General features: G+C 43.0%; 3 protein-coding genes across 13 annotated transcripts in view; 1 reads left to right on the top strand and 2 right to left on the bottom strand.

Annotated features, from left to right (window-relative positions):
- Positions 1-1,240: 1,240 nt before the first annotated feature.
- PTRHD1 (peptidyl-tRNA hydrolase domain containing 1) lies at positions 1,241-4,705 on the bottom strand. Its single transcript, XM_082357445.1, has 2 exons — positions 4,341-4,705; positions 1,241-1,948 (listed from the first exon to the last, which is right to left on the bottom strand). Exons 1-2 carry the CDS (start codon positions 4,590-4,592, stop codon positions 1,778-1,780), a joined length of 423 nt encoding a protein of 140 aa, XP_082213571.1. The 5' UTR covers positions 4,593-4,705; the 3' UTR covers positions 1,241-1,777.
- Positions 4,373-18,148, top strand: CENPO (centromere protein O). 7 transcript variants are annotated; one of them, XM_082357433.1, is made up of 8 exons: positions 4,591-4,730; positions 5,053-5,161; positions 7,032-7,201; positions 13,039-13,156; positions 13,857-14,116; positions 15,093-15,264; positions 16,019-16,185; positions 17,575-18,148. In XM_082357433.1, the coding sequence occupies exons 2-7, from the start codon at positions 5,116-5,118 to the stop codon at positions 16,153-16,155; spliced, it is 903 nt and encodes a 300-aa protein (XP_082213559.1). In that variant the 5' UTR covers positions 4,591-4,730; positions 5,053-5,115; the 3' UTR covers positions 16,156-16,185; positions 17,575-18,148. The 7 variants fall into 7 exon arrangements, with proteins under 7 accessions (XP_082213560.1, XP_082213559.1, XP_082213561.1 ...); XM_082357435.1 differs by having other exon boundaries at positions 17,540-18,148; XM_082357432.1 differs by lacking the exon at positions 17,575-18,148 and adding an exon at positions 16,833-17,399.
- A 15-nt stretch (positions 18,149-18,163) lies between these two features.
- ADCY3 (adenylate cyclase 3) overlaps positions 18,164-22,668 on the bottom strand; it is a 100,979-nt gene continuing 96,474 nt past the window's right edge. For 3 of the 5 annotated variants that reach the window (XM_082357425.1, XM_082357423.1, XM_082357424.1), the window contains exons 18-22: positions 22,307-22,453; positions 21,611-21,730; positions 19,701-19,821; positions 18,934-19,058; positions 18,164-18,349 (exon numbers count right to left, since the gene is read on the bottom strand). In XM_082357425.1, coding sequence (XP_082213551.1) covers positions 18,167-18,349; positions 18,934-19,058; positions 19,701-19,821; positions 21,611-21,730; positions 22,307-22,453 — 696 coding nt within the window. In that variant the 3' untranslated portion in view covers positions 18,164-18,166. Of the gene's footprint in view, positions 18,350-18,933; positions 19,059-19,700; positions 19,822-21,610; positions 21,731-22,009; positions 22,177-22,306; positions 22,454-22,668 lie in introns of those variants that run through there. The other 2 variants (XM_082357426.1, XR_014234947.1) reach the window with 2 other exon arrangements.

The raw sequence follows: 22,668 nt of genomic DNA, 5'->3' as shown, positions 1-22,668 counted from the left end.
TTTCCTGAACTTCTGTTATCAGTTATTCCATTTAGTAACTTCAATCTCTCTTCTCCTTCTCCTCCTTCTCACCTATTAACTTGCTCAAGCGTCTAAGAAAATTCCCCTTTGGGACCCAGCATTCACCTTTCCAGCCCCCATTGTCCTCTCTCCTCCCATTCAAGCTTCTTAAAATAGTCCCCACCTCTTACCTCCCCTCCCATTCTTGTCGATAGGTTCCAATCTGATTCCCACCTCATATACTATTTAAACTGCTTTCACCAAGTTAATCAACATATTCCCAATTGCTAAATGTTTTCATTTCTTATTTAGTGAAATTCTGTGCTGCCCTTGATTGCTCTCTACCCCTTGAGACTCTATTCACTTGGGTTCCTGGGGTTGGTTCTGCCCTCAGCACTCTACCAATTCTCCCTGGGAGACCCTATCAACTCTCCTAGTTTCAAGTGACCATCTCTTATAAAGGAAAATCTTCCTATCTAGTAGCTTGGCAGTCTTGGTATCTAGAGGGTGGGGGGAAGTGTACCCATTTTACCTTGTACATTTCTCTCTGTATTAATATCTATATATCTGTCTTCTCACTAGATTCTTAACTACCTGAGGGCAAAAACTTCTATTCATCTTTGCATCCTCAGCTCTTAGTACAGCCTGCCACAGTAGACATGCAACAGATATCTGTTGAACAAATGACCCTTTATAAACTTTGCTTCACAGATGTCCAAACAATTTCAGTAGATGTCTCCAAATGTTTATAGAAATGTTTTAAGCACTCAACAGTGTTATAATACATGTTCAGAGAAGGGAGCTATCATTTTTGGCTGCGTAAGACTTTGTGACAGTGATAGCACTTGAGCCACAAAGTTTCAGTCCAGAGGCAGGAAAGGGAGGGGGAGAGTACTAACATTCGACTCCCAGGCCAGAGACTGGAGGGCAGCGACTGGAGTCTTCATTTATACCTCAAGTTTGGATAAGGGAATAGAAGATTCACCTAAAAAGGTAGGTAGGAAATATAAACGTGGAGGGCCTGAGGGCTAAGCTAAGGAATCTTGACTTTATTCCTGGGCAAGTTGGAGCCTAAACTGAAAAGGGTGCTCAGTGATCCTATCAATATACAAAGCTGGTGGCAGAACGTTTGCTGCCTTGTAACCAGGATACGCTAGGTGAGCAGACCAGTGGGACACTCGTGAGCAAAATGAGAGCCTGATTCAGGGTGGTGGCACTGGAAACTATAAGAAAATAGATGTAGTACTTGACATATTTTATTAAATCAAATAAATTTTAACATCTTTGAAATGAAATTACATGTCTCAACTTAATTGAGTTTCTTCTTTCTTAATAACACGTAAAATAATGGTGTTTCTTAAAGTTGATGGTGTCCAAGATTCAATGATTACAATACCTGGATGTGAGTAAGAAATAGGGAATTCAAAGGAAAAGTTTTAAACCTGGGTAATTGGAAGAACTCTATTATTCCTAACAAAAAAGTAAGGGTATTTCCTTGATCCCTATATAGGAGTCTAACCAAATCTTCTATTTGAGCAATGACCCATAGATGATGATAATGCTACTCTCCTACTTTCCCCATCTGAACTTATAAATAATTAAAAATACTTATTAATGACAACTTTAATATGAACATGTTTTGACCCTCAAGAAACTGTCATAATTTAAAGGGAAGGGAATTGCCACTGAAAGGAGTACACGGTGCTTAGGGATGGACGGTGTGCAGTTTCTGGATCAAGCTGATATTCAAACATATCAAAGCAATTGATAACTTCAGTCATTTGAACAATCGGAACTTCTTCAAATACTGGTTCACTTCTTCCTTGGGGTAGGGACGGAGTGCAATGCAAGTGGGGATGTTCTCTGGCTGCTCCACCCACAGCTTGTGGTCAATGTTCTTCTGTTGCAGCGTCTCTGCCAGCAACTTTAAGGTGGTCTCATCTGGAGCCTACAAGGAGCAGAACACAGACTGAAAAGCCCATTTAGTAAGTGACAAAAGGCAAAGGACAAAAAAAAAGTATGGAGGGGGGCTCCTCTTAACTGAAACTGGAGGAACAGCTCTACCAAAGAAGGAACTGTAGAGCAAGTCTCTAGAAACAACAGCTTCATTGCTCCATTTGCCATTCACTCTCTGAAGGGGTGGGAGTGGGGGTGGGAATGCATTGTCAGTAATTATGCTCTACACATTTTCTAGTTCTGGTGCCTAAACAGCATCCCTAATCCCTCGGCCAGCTCTGACTTTAAGAGCTGACTACTGGAAGGATTTCTAAAATCACATCACCTCCACCTCCCTCCTACTTCCACCCTAGTCCACACAAACCTAGAAGGATTTTCTTTCCACCAGGATAGTTCCCAGTTTTTAACTCAAGGGTGGGCAAACTATTCTCTAGTGTCCTTCTGAAATTGTTTCTCATCATCTTTATCACCCGTGCTGAATCCCATTACAGGAAATAGTATAGCTATCACTCAGAAAATAAAGATAGTGTGTTATGTTGCATAAGGTATATTTTTTTGCCTATGAAGGCAGAAGCCACTAAGATAACTAGAGGTTTGTCTTATCAAATTAGAGGATGCTGGGATTGCCACTCAATCTACTGAGTCCTTTGGGCATGCTGAAGAAGAATGCATTGACTTCCCCTCCCTCTTTCTTCAGCACCAGGAGCAGCACAGTACGAGTCAGAGTGAGTCCAAACCCTTGCTCTACCACTTACTGATTTGTGTGCTCTTTGATAAGTTATGTGACTTAGCTGAACCTTTGTGTCCCCGTTGTAAAATGGGATGATAATGCTTCCTAGTAGTAGTGAGATTCAGTGAAATCAGGCTCAGATCTGTGCCTGACACACAGCATCCAGTAAATGGAGTTAATCTTGGCACTGTCTTATATTTTATTGGTCTTTATGGCTACAGCACCACCTTTATTTAATCAGTGGTGACTCCTACGTCCCTTTCTTGAGTCATAGCTAACAACAGAATCATGAGATGTCTTTTAAACTCAGAGGAGTCACTTAATCTCTGTGGGCTTCAGATGTCTCATCTGAGAAAAGGGGTAAATATTTTATCTGCCTGAAAGCAAGGGAGTGGGGGATGTCTGAACTACATGATTTCTTGAAGTCTTCCTATAAAATCCTATAAAAAGAATCTAAAGGAAAAGCTATCTGTTTCTTTTCTGCCTACTTATAGATTCTCAAGACATTTTCCTACAGGTTACAGTTTAATGTTTCATTACCCAACAGCAATTTTTCTCTTGAAAAATGATCTGCTTTTGCCAGCTGGCCAAGAAGGAATTACCCAACCCCTCCACCTCAGGTTTATTTATTAAAATAAATAAATTTTATAATGAGAAGAAAATTGCTTTAAAATGAAAGCAATATTTTTTTCATTATAAAATGTGTGCTTAATGTAGGAAACTAAAAAAAAATAGAGAAGCATTACAAAATAACCAAAATTCCACTACCCACTCACTACTTAATATTTGGATATATTTTCTTAGTTCTTACTTTCAAAATCTGGATGACTTTGTATGTAGAATATATAGTTCAATTAGAATCGCATCATGAGCACTCTTCCATGTCAGGTAAATATGCTCCAAAAACATGATTTATGCTAGTTTCGTAATAATCCATTATAAGAGCATAAGTTTAGACAATTCATCGTACTGGAAATTTAGTGATTTCCACTTTTCTTACTATTATAAAATGCTCCTATCCTTGTACAACGCTCTTTGGCTGCATCTTGCTATTTTCTTAGGATACATTTCTAGAGGCAGAACTGACAGAAGGTAAGGGTAAGATCTGTTTGGCTATCTGTAAAAAGAACCTTACCTCTGATGCTAGGTTCAAATTATACTAGGGTTCACATTTATTTTCAAATAATTTGGCGTCAGAACCAGGTAAATGCTCCAGTTTGACTTCACTTGCAATAAGGAACCACGCGTCCTTACCCTTCAGTATCGGTTTTGCGAAGAGGGTTAAGGACAGTACTTTTCTGCGCAGCCATTAAAAGGCCGGCGCAGTGCACAGGTAGAAAGGCGGGTGTCGCTCCACCAGCCTCCGCCCTCACAGGCATCTGTTTAAGAGGGACGCAGGTAAGACCGAAGGGGTGCGGGAAGCGTTTATAACGGGCCCGATGTCCACTTGTCACACCGTCAGGCCCCACCCAGTCAAGGTAAGGCTCCCTGGGCAATAGCTCAAGCCCCAGAACCCTTACCAAAACTTCGAAGTCAAACACCCCTCACCACTAATGCCACACCCACTCCATGAAGTTAGGCCCTCCGACTCAAGACCACACCCTCTTCCGGTCTCGATATCCTCAGGGCCCCTCCCCCTCCGCCCGGGCCTCACCTCGAGGACCACCTTGCGCATGCGCCCCAGCTCCCGGAGGTAAGCGGCCGTGTGCGGGTGGTCTTGGTGAATGTGCAAGGCCGCGGTGGCTGCGTGACAAGCCTGTGCTACCAGTGCGCCCGCTGGCCAGGAAAACGGCGCCTGTGATAGATCCTTTCGTAACACCAGGTACTGTACCAGGACCTGCGGCTCTGCGACAGCGACCGCCATCTTCCCGCACAACTGAAAGGCCAGGCCTATCCCCCGATGCATGCCGGGATCAGGGAGGGGCCCTGAGCGCTGCCATGTTTTTATACGGTGGGAGTGCAAAGCACGCTGGGACCGGTTGGCTTGGATTTGAAGGCAAGCGGGAACTGTCGGCCCTGGCCTGAGTGAGCCAGAGGAGAGGAGGTAAGGGAAAGTAAGACCCAGTGGCGGAAGGGACCGTGACAGGGTGGAAGGCTGAGCGGCATTTTTACAACTCCTTCCGTGTGCAAGGAAGCGCGGAGGAACCAGAGGCGCCGCGCCTTGGGAGCGCGCAGGGGCGGGGAGGTAGACGTGGACACCGCCGACTCGGACCCGGGCAGCGGACCGGGCGGGTCAGGGAAGGGGAGTTCTAGCGACGACACTTGGGGTGTCCGGGGCGCACGGGTGCGTACCTGCGTTGCGTGTGCCTGCCCTCTAGGTTTGTCTGAATGTGAACCGATTCTTGCCATTTTATTTTGTCCCCAAGGACAGCCCTATTACTGGTGCTTGGACAGCTTTCTAGCAAGTCTCTTGGAAATCTGAGGAGGAGATGGAGCTGGCGAATACTCTAAGTCAAGACGGCGAGTCCAGAAGAGGTATTCAAAGGGTCGCCTTTCCCCCCTTACTACTGCTGCTCAAACAACGCGCAGGTTGAAAGCCCTTTCCTCCTCTAACCGATGTGTGACCTGTCCTGTTTGGGAGCAGGATAGTGAAAGGAACTAACATTGAAGACTTAAAGGGACAGGCAGCTAAGATCATTGGAGCAGGAAAAATTACTTCACATATTCTAGGCTCTTATCCCTTTTTAGACCAATAGGTTGCATTCCCAGTATGCTAAGCGTTCATATTCAGAGCTACAGTTCTAGCCAATGAGCTTTCTATACTCTTCCCAGGATTTGGGGGGAGCCATTTATGCATTACTCCCGTGGAAGAGGCAGTGACTGGTATTGGTCAGACCTGGGTTGGAGTACTGGCTCTGCCATTATAAATACTGTGGCCTTGGGCAAGTTATTTTACTTTTCTCTGCCTCAGTTTTTTCGTGTGGAAAATGGAGATGAATAATAGCATTGTGGTGGTGGCTGTGGAAATTAGATAAGTAATTCTTTTTTTTTTTTTTTTTTTAATAAATTTATTTATTTATTTATTTTTGGCTGTGTTGGGTCTTCGTTTCTGTGCGAGGGCTTTCGCTAGTTGCGGCAAGCGGGGACCACTCTTCATCGCCATGCGTGGCCTCTCACTATCGCGGCCTCTCCCGTTGCGGAGCACAGGCTCCAGACGCGCAGGCTCAGTAGTTGTGGCTCACGGGCTTAGTTGCTCCGCGGCATGTGGGATCTTCCCATACCAGGGCTCAAACCCGTGTCCCCTGCATTGGCAGGCAGATTCTCAACCACTGCGCTACCAGGGAAGCCCAAGTAATTCTTTTAATGCTTTTCAAGTGAAGCATTGAGCACATGCCTAATGCATAGGAAATATTAAATGCTTTAATTGTTTGCATGCTTTGCAAGTAAAGGATCTAGCACAAGTGTCTCTTTTTTTAATAAATTTATTTTATTTATTTAGTTTTGGTTGTGTTGGGTTTTCGTTGCTGCACGTGGGCTTTCTCTAGTTGCGGTGCGCGGGCTTCTTATGTGGTGGCTTCTCTTGTTGTGGAGTGCGGGCTCAGTAGTTGTGGCGCACGGGCTTAGTTGCTCTGTGGCATGTGGGATCTTACCGGACCAGGGCTTGAACCCGTGTCCCCTGCATTGGCAGGCGGGTTCTTAACCACTGTGCCACCAAGGAAGCCCCACAAGTGTCTTAATATGTAGGAAATGTGCACAAATGTTTCATTGCTAGAGTTGATTAGCATTATGAAACTATGACCTTTACTATATTGGTCTTTAGTCAGTCTCTTAGGATCTGAGATTGCCTCTGAATTTCTATCTGTTGGTGAGCTTGTTTTCCTGTCTGATACCCAGTAATATTGGTGGACAGTTCCTTTCAGTGTGTGCCTTTATAGTCCTATGCTCCTAATACTTTTCAGAGCTTCAGAGTACTTATTCAAGCCTCTGTGGGTGTCTAAATCCAGTTATGCATTAGCACTTTGGGAAAACATGCGTAAAACCCCAAAAAACAATTCTGCATTAAAAAAAAGAATTTCTGAGAGAGTCAGTGAATTTGGTGACCCTGTTTTCCTCTGGGTCACTATTATCATAGATAACTGAGATTAGCCATATTCAGATGATGCCCTTTTTGAACAGTGTCTTGGTCAGGGACTGCTTGTAGGTCAGTGTTCGGCCTAAGAGGTTGCTGATCATTGACTTCTGTTGTCAGCTCCTCTTGTTTTATAAATTGTTGGCAGCGTCTCCAGTTTAGCTGACCACAGAGTTCTGGAAAAAGGGTCACCCTTTGTTTTTCCCTGAAGTGCTTCCTGTTCCTGGGGTTAGAAATCCTTAGCTTCTTGTGAAATTTCTTTTTTACTTCCCTCAGGTGTTTTAGCTCACTTGGAAAGACTAGAGACTCAAGTGAGCAGATGCCGTAAAAAACTGGAAGAGCCACAGAGCGCACAGGCAGTGGAAAGTGCTCTTGGAACCAGGATTCATGAATTGAGACGTCTGCGAGATAAGCTGAGGGCTGAAGTGAAACAACATCAAGCTAGAGTGAGTAGAAGGGTGATTGACGTTGGCAGGCTTTCCCAGAGTGTAAAAAACAAACATGATCTGGGAATTAGCAAATTTGTGTAATATGTTTTACCTGTGGTCTTACTGGATGGATTTCAGTCCTTGATCCCTCAAGTGATCAAACCTGTAGAGTCGGCTAATGTCAATACCAGCTAACAGTTGGCAGACATTACTGATGCGCCAGGCGAATTCTTCATAATAGTCTCTTAAACCTGCCCTCATAGACATGAGCCTGTTACCTTAATCTCAGCCAGACTTGAGTCATTGGTACTTTTGTCATTAGCACCATCTTTCTATAACCCAACCTGAAACCTCACAGTAAACTTTGACTTTTCCCTCTTTTCAGCTTTCTCTCTAGCCCAGGTTCAGTTAGTAAAACCTGTCAAATTCTTCTTTAGATTGTCTTTGTGCCCCTCCCCCACCCCCTGCTGTAGAGTACGTATTATCCACATGGGTCCTAAATATTTACCAGGTGATATAGATGGCGGGATTATTACAGCAGTCTGCTAGTTTGTTTTCTTCTGGTATTTATACTTCTCTGATAAATTCCGCACAGCCAAGAAAATCTTCATAAAACACTACATTTTTCATTAAATTACAAGTTTCCTTGCTCAAAGTGTCAGTAATTATTCATTGCTCCTGGGTTAAGGTCAGCCTTCTTTTTCTTGTCTTCCCTCCCTCTCTTCCTTTTCCCCCTTTCCTCCATTTCTTCTCTTCCTCCCTCCCCCCTTCCTTTTTTATTAAAGAAAAAAAAAATATATATATATATGTATACACATACCCATATATGTGTATATATGTTGTGCACTAATCTGAAGATCCTTTTACAGAACGAACACACCCTGGTAAGTACCACACAGATCAAAGTGTAGACCACTACCAGTACCCCAGAAGTCTCCCTTAAATCCTCCTAGTCATTTCCCTCAAGGTAACTGCTATTCTGGTTTCTGTTACTATACATTGGTTTTACTTGTTACTGAGCTTTATATAAGTTTAAAAAGTATAAACTCTGTTATGTCGGGCTGCTTTTGCTGAATGTTATCTCTGTGAGGTTCATCCATATTGGTGCATGCTGTGGTCATTCTTTCATATTGCTATATAATTATTCCGTTTAAGAAATAGCCCACAATTTATTTACTTATTGTACTTATTGGTGACATTTGGGTTGTTTCACTTTGGGGCTATTAAGAATAATGCTGCTGTGAACATTCTTGTTCCTGTCTTTTGATGTAAAAATATATACTTTTCTATTGAATTGCTGGGTCACAGGGTATGCAGATTATCTTTAGTAAATACTATCAAACAGTATTTGAAAGTTATTGTACCAATTTTACATTCCCAGCAACAGTGTATAAGGTTTCCATTGTTCTGCGTCTTTACCGATACTTGGTGTTGTCAGTTTTAGAAATTTGTCATTCTAGAGTGTGAGAGTAAATCATTGTGGATTAATTCACGTTCACCTAATGACTGATGATTTTAAGTACCTGTTTGGACACTTGAAAATCTTCTCTTGTGAACTTATTAAGATTTTTGCAGAATTTTTATTGGGTTGTATATCTTTTATTGTAGAATTCTTTACACATTTTGGATATGAGTTCTTTGTTGTGTATCTGTATTCCAGATCTTCTTTTAAAGACCTGGCTTGCCTTTTCACTCTCTAATGATGTGGTGAGAAGAAAGTCTTCGTTTTAATGAAGTTTGATTTAGGAATCTAACTTTATGCTTACCGTTCTTGTTTCCTTTTAATCTTTGCCTAACTTTGAGAACATGAAGATATTCTGTGTTATTTTCTAAAAGCTTTATTTTACTTTTTATTTTTAGAATTACAGTCCCTCTGAAATTGATTTTTGTGTATGGTGTGAAATAGACGTCATACTTCTTTTGTTTTTTTCCATATGGATATCCAGTTCATCCAGTACTACTTCTTGAAGACCACTCTTTTCCCATTGTATTGCAGTGGATCTTTGGGTCCACTCTGGGCCCGTTTCTGGGTTCTGTTCTGTGCCATTGGTCTGTTTGTCTTTGTGCTAGTACCAGAGGTTTATTACTGAAAGTTTTGATACCTATAGCTTAGGTCTTCTTCAGAATTATCTTGGCTATTGTTGGCCCCTCGAATTTCGCATAAATTTGGGAATCGGCTATCAATTTCCAAAAAGAAACCTCCTGTAGCTTTGATTGGAATTGCACTGAATCTATATATTGATTTGGAGAGGATTGAAATCTTTATAGTATTGCGTCTTCCAGTCAGTGTACATGGCATATCTTCTAGCTTCTTGGGATGAACACTTATTGTTTTTTAAGTCTTTTTTTCTCCTGTATGTGTTTAAGTTTATAAATTTCCCTCTAAGCATAGAATCTTAGTCCATATGGGCCACAATAACAAAAATACCATAAACTGGATGACTTATAAGCAACAAATATTTATTTTTTACAGTTTTAGATGCTGGGAAGTCCAGGATCATGGCACCAGCAAATTCAGTGTCTGAGGACTTAACTACCTCTTTGATTGTGGTCTCACTGTAACCTCATGTGGCGGAAGAGGCATGCTAGCTCTTTGGCATCTCTTTTATAAGGGCACTAATCCCATTCATGAGGGCTCCCCCATCATGACCTAGTCACCTCCCAAAGGCCCCACCTCCAAATACCATCACATTGGGCTTTAGGTTAGGTTTCAACATGAAGTTTGAGGGACACAAACATTCAGTTCATAGCACATGGCTTTAGCTATATCCCACAAGTTTTGGTATATCATGTTTTCATTATCATTTCAATTCAAAATATTTTTGATTTCCATTGTAATATCTTCTTTGTCCCATAGGTTTGTTTTAGAAATATATTGCTTAATTTCCAAAAATTGGGGGATTTGTTAGTAATTTTTTTAGTTACTGATTTATAGCTTAATTCCATTGTGATCAAAGAACATGATCCAGCATGTGGTCAATTTTGATAAATGTTCCATGTGCATTAAATGTGGGTTTTGCATTTTTGGGTACTGTATTCTCTCTATCAAATAGACCAAATATGTTTATCATGATGTTCAGATATTTTATATCCTCACTAATTTACTTGTCAACTTGTTTTATCAGTTACTGGGATAAATGTGTTGAAATCTCCTGCTGTAATTGTGGATTTGTACATTTTTTCCCCTTTCATTCCATTTTGCTGTATAGTAGGTACAAACAAATTTAGGATTGTTATATCTTCCTGGTTGACTTAACTTTTATCATTATGAAATGTTCCCTTTTCTTTTAGTTAAACTTCTTAAAGTCAACTTTGTCAAATATTAGTATCACTACAACAGCTCTTGTTCTTGTAAGTATCAATAGCATATAGTTAGACATTTTTAATCCAGCCTGGCAGTCTTTGTCTTTTAATTAAAGTATTTAGTCCATGAACTTTTAATATGATTACTAACATATCTGGATCTCAGTCTACCATGTTATTATTTATTATCTTATTTGCTCTTTGTTTCTCTTTTGTCCTTTCTTTCCACCTTTTGGATTGATCTTTTTTTATTATTCCACTTCTCTAATTATACATACTTTTAGCATTCTTTTAGTGGTTATCCTCCAGAAAACATGCTCTTTTGTCTTACTTTAGATTAGTACTTATACCACTTTCTGGATAATTACAGAACCTTCTAACATCTTTTCTCTCCCACACATGCAACCTTTCATGTTATTATTGTCATATGTTAATTCTACATATACTTAAAACTGTATGAAACACTTTTGTTTGTATAGTCACTATGCCTTTAGAGTTACATATATATATTTACCTTTTTCAGTGCTCTTTATTACTTGCTGCATTTCCAAATTTTCATCTGGGATTATTTTCCTTCAGTGTAAGTAGTTCCTTTTGGTACTACTTTCAGTGTAAATTTGCTGGAAATAAATTCTCTATTTTTGTTTGTCTGAAAACACCGTATTTCACTATATTTTTCATGTTTAAAGGGGTATTTTTGCTCGGTATAGAATTATAGATTGAAATTTATTTTCTTTCATACTTTAAATACGTTTTTCCATTGTCTTCTAGTTCCATAGTTTCTGTCAGATGTTATTATTTATTATTTGCATGTAGTGTGTCTTTTGTTTGCATGTAGTGTGTCTTTTTCCCTCTGGCTGCTTTATGGTTCTGTCTTTGGGTTTTAGCAGTTTTATGTCATAATGTGGCTAGGATTGGTTTTCTTTCTTCATCCAGCTTGGTGTTTGTAGCATTTCTTAATTACTTGCTGTTTTTCATTTATTTGGAAAATTTGGCCAGTATCTTTCAAATAATGCATCTGCCTCATTCTTTCCTTTATTTCTGGGGCTCCCATGTGTGGAGTTTTTGTTTTGTTTTTACTGTGACCTATGTCTTATATCTTTAATCTAGATAAGAAAATATACCTATTTTCTACTTTTTTTATGTGTCCAGTCAGCTTTTAAACCTGTTGAATTCCTGATTTTGGTTATTGTATTTTTTGGATTTAGGATTTTCATCTGACTCTTTTTAATAGATTCCAGCCCTTTGGTGTGAGTTCTCCATCTTTTAATCTATTTTAATGACTATGCCTGATAACTCAAATAGCTGAATCCCTTTGGATCTGCTTCTGTTGTCTTCTTTTTCCTCCTGGTTTTCAGCCATCTGTTCCTCTTCCCTGATACGCTTCATGATTTTTTTTTTTCAGTGATGGGTATTGTATGAAAAAATATAGGGATTCTGAACTATGTTCTCTTCCTCCAGAAAGAATTTCATTTTTTTTCTGACAGGCAGATAGCATATGGGCGTATCACCTTAATCCAGTTGAGGTAGTCTGTTTCTGGTTTGCGCTTACTCCTAGGGTGTAGTCCTTTGGTGGGGGGCAGGGGGACCTCACTTGAAAGCTTGGATGTGTTGGGAACAGATCTGTCAAGATCCCTCTTCTTTGGCAGGCCCTGATCTCCAAAATCTCTGCTTAGCTTTTTAACTTTCAGGAGCTACTTTCTGTTTTGGTTTCTAAGTACCCAGTCACACATAGGCAGTTTAGGATTTGGCAAATGCCTGGAGGGCAAGTTGTATGCAGAATGTTGGGTTCCCTTTTCTATAGTTTGACCCACAGCAAGGCTGCTCTGGTAACCTTGATCTCCAGTTTCTGTTTCCCTGGCATGGTGAGACTGCTACAGAATTTAGCCTGCAGCTTTCTATTTGGCCTGCATGCCTTGTGATAAAAATCAGTAAATGCTCTGAGGGGGAAAACCTCAGGAAATCCCAGCTAACTTCAGAGCATTTATCTTTAGTCTTCAATCTGGCTATTTTGGTGATTCTCCAGTGCCTTCGGGCCATTTTCTGTTTGTTTACTTGCATGATTGCTTATTCCTCTTTGGTATTTGATCCAGCTTGTGTAGTTGTCTCAGAGGGAGAGTTAGTCCAATACCTCCTACTGGGCCGTAGCTCACAGCGTGTGGCTTAGGGTCAGTATTTCTCATCCTGGCACTTGAAAACCTGCACAGTCTGACCCAAACCAACTTTCCCAGCCTTGCCTCTTCGCAGCTGTTTTTGCTTACCCTAGACTTTCCTCATCCTTTTCTTTCTCCTCTCACAGTACTCTCCATGCCAACCAAATTCATTGTTGTCCAGACCAGCACAATTTCTACTTCTGATTCCTAGCACTGTAACCCACAAGATTCTTCCTCTGCTATGAGTTCATAGCACCAGGTGGCTGGCCACTGTAGCATTTCTTGATTGATTATATAATAAAAAAATATTCTGCATTTAAATTTTTTCCAGGTAGGTGAGGGCATGGGCTTTCTATTATGCCCCTTTGTACCCAGTTTGATCTGCTACATATCTCGCAGGTTAAAGCATCTACTACCAATGTAGAACCGGACCAAACATTAGAGATTACTGAGCAAGAATTTTTGAAGAGAAAACGGGAAAACGTGAAAGCCATTCTGCAGGCATATCGTTTTACAGGTATAGTTTTTTTTCTGACCTGTTTCAGTCTGGGTCTCTTGTCTCTAGTGAGTTAGTTTGCAAGATGTGTTATAAGTCCTGGACTTACTTCATGAACATTGACTTTTGTGCCCTTCAATATACACACACAAAGCTGGCATGCTATTCATAGGCAACTTTACCTACAAGATTGGCCTCTTTGTGCAGCATAAGGTTGATTGGTGGCTGGCTTAGCCTGTTCATTTTTAGCAGTTTGACATGTGCTAGACGGTGTGCTAGAACTTCCTTTACTGCTGGCTTGCTTTTTGCCACTGGTCAAATAGTTTGAACCCCTCAAGTCTCTATTTCACCATTAAAATGAGGATTTATTTACCTATTATCTGTATCATAAGAGGATTGTGGGAAGACGTGGGGACTACCATAAATTATTTGACACTCAGGAAAAAAGGAGCATAGGTAAATTGAAAAGTTCAAAATCTCTTCCTCAGTAATTTAATATTTAGGATGCTTTTTCTTTCCCACCATTCTTCTGTGGTTTTATCAACTCAAACTCAAAGTGAGCCAGAGTCAGTGAGAAGAAAGAGTCTGTTGTCGTTCATTCAACGAGCATTTGAGCCCATGATGTATGTAACTAGGCAGTGCTGAGGGGACCGGGATGCACAGATGAATAGGATACCGCCTTTGCCTGACATCTCTTAAGGTGTCGTCTTACTTGTCTCAGGGATCAGCGGGAAACTGACCAGCCGAGGAGTCTGTGTCTGCATCGGCACTGCTTTTGAGGGGAATCTGCTGGATTCCTATTTTGTGGACCTTGTCATGCAGAAACCACCTCAGATACATCACCATTCGATTCCAGTCTTCATTCCCCTAGAGGAGATATCTGCAAAATACTTACAGACTAATATTCAGCACTTCCTGTTCACTCTCTGCGAGTACCTGAATGCTTACTCTGGGAGGAAGTACCAGGCAGATCGACTTCAGGTATCTGCGATCTTACAAAGCATTTTGTGAGCCCGGATAAGCTTAAAAGGAAAAAAAGGGACATGTTCTTTTGTACTTTCAAATGTTTCATAACTCTGAGCCGGAAGTTTGACCACTGTCCTTCTAATGCTTGTTTCTTATCAATATACAAGCTGTTTTCCACCTTCTCTTCTGTTGAAACTCTGGATGATGTGGAAGCATGCATACCAGTTAAGGGATTATTCACTCATGAATGGTGATTCTCAAGCTTTTGTACCTGACCCTTCCTTCGCCTCACAAAGTGGTAGGGTACAGTTGCTATACTTTTAATTCAACAGGAATTTATAGAGTACCTACTATGTGCCGGGTGTCTTGCTGAACCTTGGGTATAGGTGCAAAGCAGAATAATGGTTTCTTGAAATACCACAGAGGAATACTCTCCATCTTTGCCTAAGCTCTGGCTTACCTTCTATTTAGGGTTGCAGTTGAGCTTAGGTTTGAGGTAAAAAGGAAAAAAAAGGTAGACAGGTAATGAATGCAAAAAGGGAATAAGTGACTCTTAAAATAAGTGACTCTTAAAAGGCATTTCCCTCTTTATGCATTTGGAATGACGCTGAAGCTCCTGGTTGTCAGATAAACTTAAATTGATACGTAGCCTGGTTGTCAGATAAACTTAAATTGGTACGTGAATGTAGACATGAAGCACCTCAGCCATATGGTTGTCAATGCAGTTCTTGGCAGAAATAGTATCTCCTCTGTATCCCCAGCCCCTGGCCATTTACGTAGACTCTAGGCTGCTACCAGTTCTTAATTATCTTATAAATCTCTGTCATTTGTCCTTTTTTCAGGCCTTTCTCTGTCCTTCATTTATTTCTCTGAGATTTAATTAATAGGCCCTGTTTTTGGTAGACATGTTTGAAGCGTCATAACCACTCACTGCCTTTGGAGTTGTAATTGTCATATACTTTGTGTCTCTTTTGATCCTCACCCCCATTAGAGTGACTTTGCAGCCTTTCTGGCTGGGCCCTTGCAGAGAAACTCACTGTGCAACTTGCTGTCATTTACTTACAAAGCAGAGCCGGAAGGCCAGTCCTTCCCATTTTGTGCTAGACTGCTGTATAAGGACCTCACGACAACTCTTCCAACTGATGTCACTGTTACTTATCAAGGTAAGAGGAAGGATACCTCCAGGAAGAAATTATAATATGCCTGGGTTACTTAGGTTGATTGAAACAGGGTGAAGTAGCCTACATCAGTTGGGCCTCTTGAGACACTTTCTTCTGTTTATGTACTATGAACAGAAAAATATGAAGACAGATACCAAGAATATCTTCCTTGTTTCTACCAGATTTTCCTCTCCTCTTTGTAAGTAGTAAACATAATTATCCTAATTTTCCTTTCTCCTTTGCTCCATCCAACTCCGCCAGAGTTCTTTCAGCTTATGATTTGTTTTCATTGGAGACCCCTCTTAGAGAGACAGCTAATGAGGCTGTCATAGGGTCACTGTGGTGGAGAGAGCCAAGACTCGTTTCACTGTGAAACCAAGTAGACGTGACAAGTCAGCATATACTTAGCTCTCCAGAGACTCTTCTCTAAATGAAAATTTTTCAGGGATGGCTGAGACATTTGCTGTGACTTTGTTTTCGTTAAATGTACCATAGTACATGGGTGATAATGAGAAAAAGGATAAAATGTTTTTAGGAGGCAGAGATTTTGAAGCTGCCACAGGTTTCACATCATAGGCTTTAGATTTCTCTGGGCAGAGTCTCTGGTCTCAAAATTTCATTGGACCAGTAAGGGGCAAGCCTCTCTCAGCTCCAGACCAAATTAAAAAAAAGTTACATGGGTCCAGAATATTAGTGATCCAAGTTCTGATTCCTACAGTTGCACTAAATGAGATTGATCGGTTCTATCTTTTTTTAGGGACGGATGCATTATCCACCACACGGGAAGAACAGCGAGCAGCCCATGAAAATCTGTTTTTTACAAAGCCCCTACATCAAGTGTTTACTTCATTTGCAAGCAAAGGAGACAAGTTGGATATGAGCCTGGTCTCCTAGAATATTATTTTCATTGGGAACACATCAGAAGTGAGTAAACTAGTACTGACCACAGTTGCAAGCAAGGTCCTGGGAACTGAAAACTGTTGAAAGGCTCAGACTCCTTGCCTGGGGACTGTCCTTGCAATGAGAACAGACACCCACCTCATCAGCATGGTTAGGGACAAGTTTGAGTCTGTAGACCCTGGCATTTTCGGACAGTTCTCCATGATTGCCTGGTCATTTGTTACAGTGCTCAAGAGTATCTCTTGAGATATTGATTTGATCATACATTTTAGCTGAAAATCAGAGTGGTCTGTGGGGTAATAGAGAGTGAAAAAGGGAGTATGTACCATTCAATTGAAGAGTATTTCTAGCTTTTATGATACCTTCAAGTAATTTTGCCTTACTTTCCTTATCTGCGACTTTTGAAAAGAAAGTTCTTAGAACACTCTAGGTTCATGATACGACATGAATCATATAGTTAAGGGAAGTGTGTTTAATCTTTGGTTTGGAACGGAATATTCTAGGTCACTGCTTTACAAAGAATATGGCATGAGAAGGTACTATGGATAAAACAATCGGGGTTCCATGTATCTAATGTCGTTTCCTAGAACATGTTAGTAGAGCACAGAGTGTATTAAGCTCAGCGGTAAAAAAGCATGATCAGAAGTCTCCTCATAACTTGATCACTGCAGAGGGAAGCGGACCCCCCTCCTTTGTCTCTTCCCTCCCCTGCAAGCTCCAGGCCCTGGCTGCACATGTGTCTTCCTCATCTCCTAGTCCAGGTAGGGTACCACTTCTTGTAACCATGGCCTCTGCTCTGCTGGTGCTTTTTGTTCCTTGTCTTGAGAGTATACGCAGGGCTAGTGCTCGGATGTAAAAACCTGTCATCGTGCCGTTTTAATTCCTGTTCCGTTTCCCGCCCCGCCCCACCCCCCCAGTCACAAATAGGAGTCATTACCACCCATACTGCCCAAGGCCAAGACCTGATGGCCACGCAGCAACCTGCAGGTGTGGCAGCCCCAGCTAACTCTGGGAGGAGCACAGGGGAATGGTCAAGCCAGCTTGGACCGCCATTTAGAAAGAAGCAGCTTAAGACGAGAGCGAGGTCCTAGTTTAAGCTGTTGCCTTCCAGGCACATGGTGAGGACAGTGTGGGAAGGAGCAAAGCACTTCTCAGATGAGGGCTGTTAACAGAATCTTCCCAGTGATCACATTCAAGTTGAATAAAGCTTTTAATAAAACAGTCTTGTTCTTTATCAATACCTGTAAATTCTCTTTTAAAGCAGTAGCAAACGCGACTGTAGCAAGAGCTCAAAAGGCAAGGCAATATCGGAAAGTGTTTTTTAACAGAAAGTTAAAAATATAAATGTAGGAGATCTGTTTATATATTTTTCTTTCAGAAATAAAGTCCCTTTCCCTCCCTCCCTCCCACCAGGTAAAAGGAAATATTGCACTTTCTGCTCTCATGACTAAGGTGACTGGGGTTCCAGAAGAACCTTTCAAGATTATCAGGACGAGGCCCATTTTTCACGTAACTCGGACCACAGAGGCAAGCAGGTCTTCAGAGTGAAAAGCGCTGCTTCCAAGTTCTAGCCGGGGAGCAGAGCAGCTGCCAGCCCTCATGGTAAACAGAGCTGCACCACCTGTGCCCCCCGCCGGGCACGAAGGCAGCAGCCTTGTTCCTCCTCTGGTACATTCCTGCTCACAGCGGCCATGGCCTCTCTGGGGGAAGGAGGGCTGGTCGGAACTAGGGCTCTGGAAGGATTATTCCAGTACTATGCCTAAGAGCCCTACTCTCTGGGGAAGCTACAGGCACACCAAGGAAGAGTATGGCCACCCTCAGAGCTCACACATCCATAAACAAATGAAGGCTTGAGATTTTTTTTAAACCTAAAGTCTATGTGAGTGTGCACTTCAACAGCTTGGGAATGTTGGGACTTGGTCATTTGTCCTTTCCCAAGGCCTTTCTTTGATTCCAAAAAATAAACTCTCCCTCCCGTGTGGACTCTCGTGGGGCTCGAGGCCATTCAGGAGTTGTCTACTACCTGGTGGGGCAGTGTAACTGAGGAGCCATTAGGGAACGTGGCTGGCTTCTCTCGCCCCTTCAAGAAGAAGGTTAGCAGCTCCCCCTTCCCTTTCACAAAGATGGGCCCTCTCCTCACAAAGCGGAAGCCGTACTCTCGAAGGATGACTTGAGTTTCTTCCACCACCTGTAGAGGGAGAACCGAGAGCTTGGGCTTAGAGAGTGAACCTGGGCTGAGGGGCCCGGTGGTACCCACGCAGGGTCCCCGTCCACAGGCTTACAGCGCTCTTCCCCTGCCCCTTCCAGCCTGGGTACCGGTTGGGGTGGTGGGGTTTGCCTGGCCCGCCCCTCTCCCAAAGGTAACCTTCGTGCTCACTCTCCTAGGAGGTCAGCCACAGGTCACCTTGTTTGGCAACTTGTATGCCTGCTTTTCTGTCCCCTTTGCCCTTCTTGTGGAGCTTTCCTGCCAGAGCCAGTGATACAGGTCAGGGTGGTTTTGGGGGGAGCTGTTGGAGGCCCAGGGTGTCAACTGGTTCACACCAAGAGGCGGGACATCCTTATCTAGAACTTAAACCTACATTTTGCAAATGGGGTTGAAGTATTTTCTCCGTTTTACTGAGGCATCTCTTCCCACCCTTGCCCTTGATCTCAGCATTGCCAACTTTAATGTTCTGGGCCAACAGAAAGGAGGCAGTAGTGCCCTGCAAAACATGCATTATTCCGATTCCACTCCCTGGATCTGAGCACACGGTCGGCTCTTGCTGGACGTACCTGAATGTTGCCCATGACCCCTGTGGACTCCATCCTGCTGGCTACGTTGACTGTATTGCCCCAGATGTCATAGTGTGGCTTCCGGGCTCCGATGACGCCAGCCAGTACCCCTCCTTTGTTCATGCCTGAGGTAGAGGCACAAAATTCAGCACAGCCCCGTCTCAGAAGCCACCAACTCTTCTCACGGAATTTGCCACCTGGCTCCAACCACAAAGCTCCTAGTTATGTAACATCTCGTCAAGCCTAAGTTATTACCAGAGGACAGAAACCACGTGTCCTACTCGCCCTCCTCACTCTGTGCTCGGTAAATGTCAGCCACCCCAATATACTAACTCATTTAGTACAGAAGTTGCCAGTTTCTCTCTTGACACATCTGGTACTTCAAGTCTCCTGTGACCCTGCCCAGGATCGAGACCCCTTTCCCAGTAGTGGGTGGCAGGTGACATGAATCCTAACAGGCTGGACTGAGGTGAACAAGCGCCTCAGGCACAGAAGAGTCCCTGGAAAGGTAGACAAACTCAAGTCCCAGGCGGATTCAGAAGGAAGGCCCTCATCGCAAACAGCATGGGACAGGGATGGCTGACCATTTCATCACACTTTCGGTTTGATCATCAACCTAAAGACCCTTAAGGTCCCTTCCAGCTCAATGAGTATGACCCTCCCCAGCCAAAACGCCTAGGGTCTTTCTAAGCCCCGTCCTCCCTGATTTGCCGAGCCCCCTGCGCCAGGGGGAGCACGGCAGGAGTGGGCGAGCCGAGAGGCCTTACCAATGCGCAACATGAAGTTGTTGAAGGACTGGTTGTTGATATTGGTGAGCGTGTCTTTCATGGCGAGCGCGAAGTCGGCCAGATCCGCCAGGTGCTGCCAGCGCTCCTTGTCTGACTTCTCCTGCACGAGAAAGCAACCGTGAGCGCCAGGGCCAGCCGGGCGCCTGCCTTCCCTTCACCTGCTAGTGACAGGCCTTGTTCTGCACTTCTTCCCACAGGGGAGCCAGGGACCTCTTTAGCTCTGACCTGTCACTGTGACAGCTCACTTGGGTCCCTCTGGGTCCAGCGCAAGGATGGGCAGAGGTGGTGGGGAAGGCAAATCCCCCCCAGCCCAGCTGCTGTCTGCCGGGTCGTGTCACCACCCTGTCTGAACCTGGCCTTTGAATTTTGTATCATTGTCCTTATTTTGTTTCTTCAAGTAGACTGTAAGCACTTGAGGGTGATGACCATTCTAGATGTGTTTCTTTAACCTCATCCATAAAGTGGAGATGGCAGTAGGACTTACACTGTACAGCACAGTTGTGAGATAAACTAGGGTAATGTTTTAAGAACAGCCCTTGGGACCAGGGTCCCCACAGTTCATTTCCTCTCCCTCTGGCGCTAAGCACAGCTGGCCTCACAGGGCTGAGCTAACAGGAGAATAATCTGTCAGCCAGTGAGCGCTGACGACTTCCCTCTCCTAACAAAACCATTTCCCCAGCCCGGACATCTTCACTGTTACATAACTGTGTAGATAGTTTCTGCTCCCTGGTTCTTAGGAGAGTGTAGAGCATTAAGAGGGCATGGCCACAGGCACATGAAAAGATGCTCAACATTGCTAATTATTAGAGAAATGCAAATCAAAACTACAATGAGGTATCACCTCACACCAGTCAGAATGGCCATCATTAAAAAGTCTACAAATAACATGCTGGAGAGGGTGTGGAGAAAAGGGAACCCTCCTACACTGTTGGTAGGAATGGAAATTGGTGCAGCCACTATGGAGGGTCCTCAAAAAAACTAAAAATAGAGTTGCTATATGATCCTCCAGTCCTATTCCTAGGCATATATCTGGAGAAAACTTTAATTTGAAAAGATACACGTACCCCAATGTTCACTGTAGCGCTATTCACAATAGCCAAGACATGGAAACTATCTAAATGTCCATCAACAGATGGATAAAGATGTGGTACATATATACAATGGAATATTAGCCATAAAAGAGCGAAATAATGCCATTTGCAGCAACATGAATGGACCTAGAGATTACCATGCTAAGTGAAGTAAGTCAGGAAGACAAATACCATATGATATCACTTATATGTGGAAGCTATATGATACAAATCAACTTATCTATGAAACAGAAACAGACTCATGGATGTAGAGAGCAGACTTGTGGTTGCCAAAGAGGGTGGGGGTGGGGGAGGGAAGGACTGGGAGTTTGGGATTAGCAGATACCAACGATTATATAGAGAATGGTTAAACAAGGTCCTACTGTAGAGCACAGAGAACTACATTCAATATCCTGTAATAAACCATAATGGACAAGAATATGAAAAAGAATGTATGTATATGTGTGTAACAATCATTTTGCTGTATGGTAGAAATTAACATTGTAAATCAACTATACTTCAATAAAATAAATTAAAAAAAAAAAAGAGGGTATGGCCACAGTTACATAAACCATCTCATGCCCGGCCTAAGCTGTGGAACAGTGGGGGGCCATGTGTGTTCCCCTCTCTCTGCTTATTAAACTCATAAACCTGGTTTTATATTTGCACCACGTGGTGCTAGTGGGTGTGTGTCTGTGACCCCTTTGCACAACAGTACTCAATGGCAGCTACTTTTATTATGACGTGGTTTCCCACGTGCTACGTGTAGGCTGCCTCTCTCTTGCCCCATCTCTTCTAGACACTGAGCTGGTTAGCTACCTTGTTGGAGCTGGTAAAGCCGTTGGTGTTGACATCTGGGGTGACTCCTGAAGCTGCCATGTAGGTGCTGCCAATGGTTTTGATCTTGGTGATGACCCGAAACTTGGGATTGTCCAGGAGCTGAGGCCAGTAGTAAGGAAGAGAGAACTGTCAGCAGTCAAGGGAGATGAATGAGCCACAACTAAATGACAGATTTGCCCGTTTACAACAAGCCCACGAGACATCTAAGATGTCTTCCTATAACAGCGTCATTCAGCCGACATCTGCCACATGATCCTGGGCCAACGTCCTGATATTCTGAGCCTCAGTTTCTACCACCTTAACACTGGGACTAAAGTGCCAGTCTCCTAGGGTGGGTGAGCATCTATATAAAAGCATTTCCCCTGGTATACAAGTTACCTGATAAATGTCTACTGAATCTGAATTTGAGGGTAGGAGGAATCAGAGGGGCCTCAGGATCCTGTTTTGGCCAGACCTTCTGTGAACTTGTAGGTGATTTCCCAGGCTCTCACCTGGGACCCAACATCTCCAGATGGCTGCAGAAGCCCCTCCGTTATGCGGAGGGGCTTTTATGGGGAAACACAGCAGCCAGAGTAACTCTCTAACTTCTCTCTGACTTCTGCAGTCTTTCCTGGGCTGCAATCTGGAAGAGCTGGCTCTGTGGCAGGAGGAGGGGGGCGCAGGATGGTCACTCACAGAGTCAAAATCTGAGATGATCTCATTGAGGAAGCGCAGACACTCAATGCCACCGTTATTGATGCTCTCCTCTGTGTAGAAGTCAGCAAAGTTGGGCAGGGAGGCAAACATGACTCCAATCTCGTCATAAGACTGACTGTAGAGCTCCTAAAAAGAGGCGGGGCCAAAGTGCTCAAAAAAGTCTAAGTGAATAATGTGCTATAGCAATGAATCTGTCTTCCATACCCATGACATGTGCACTCAGCTTTTTGGACACACACGTCTCCCAGACTATCCCAACTTTGAATTATTAGAAGGTAGCTCATCACAACATTTAATAACTAAAAAAGAGCTTCACTAGTCCCTGCAACAGCTCCAGCTTT

Source organism: Balaenoptera borealis (assembly GCF_965194805.1).
Source record: "Balaenoptera borealis genome assembly, chromosome: 15".
Classification (NCBI taxonomy): Eukaryota; Metazoa; Chordata; class Mammalia; order Artiodactyla; family Balaenopteridae; genus Balaenoptera; species Balaenoptera borealis.
Note: the sequence above shows the minus strand (reverse complement) of the source record. Positions and strands in the feature narration are given on the sequence as shown.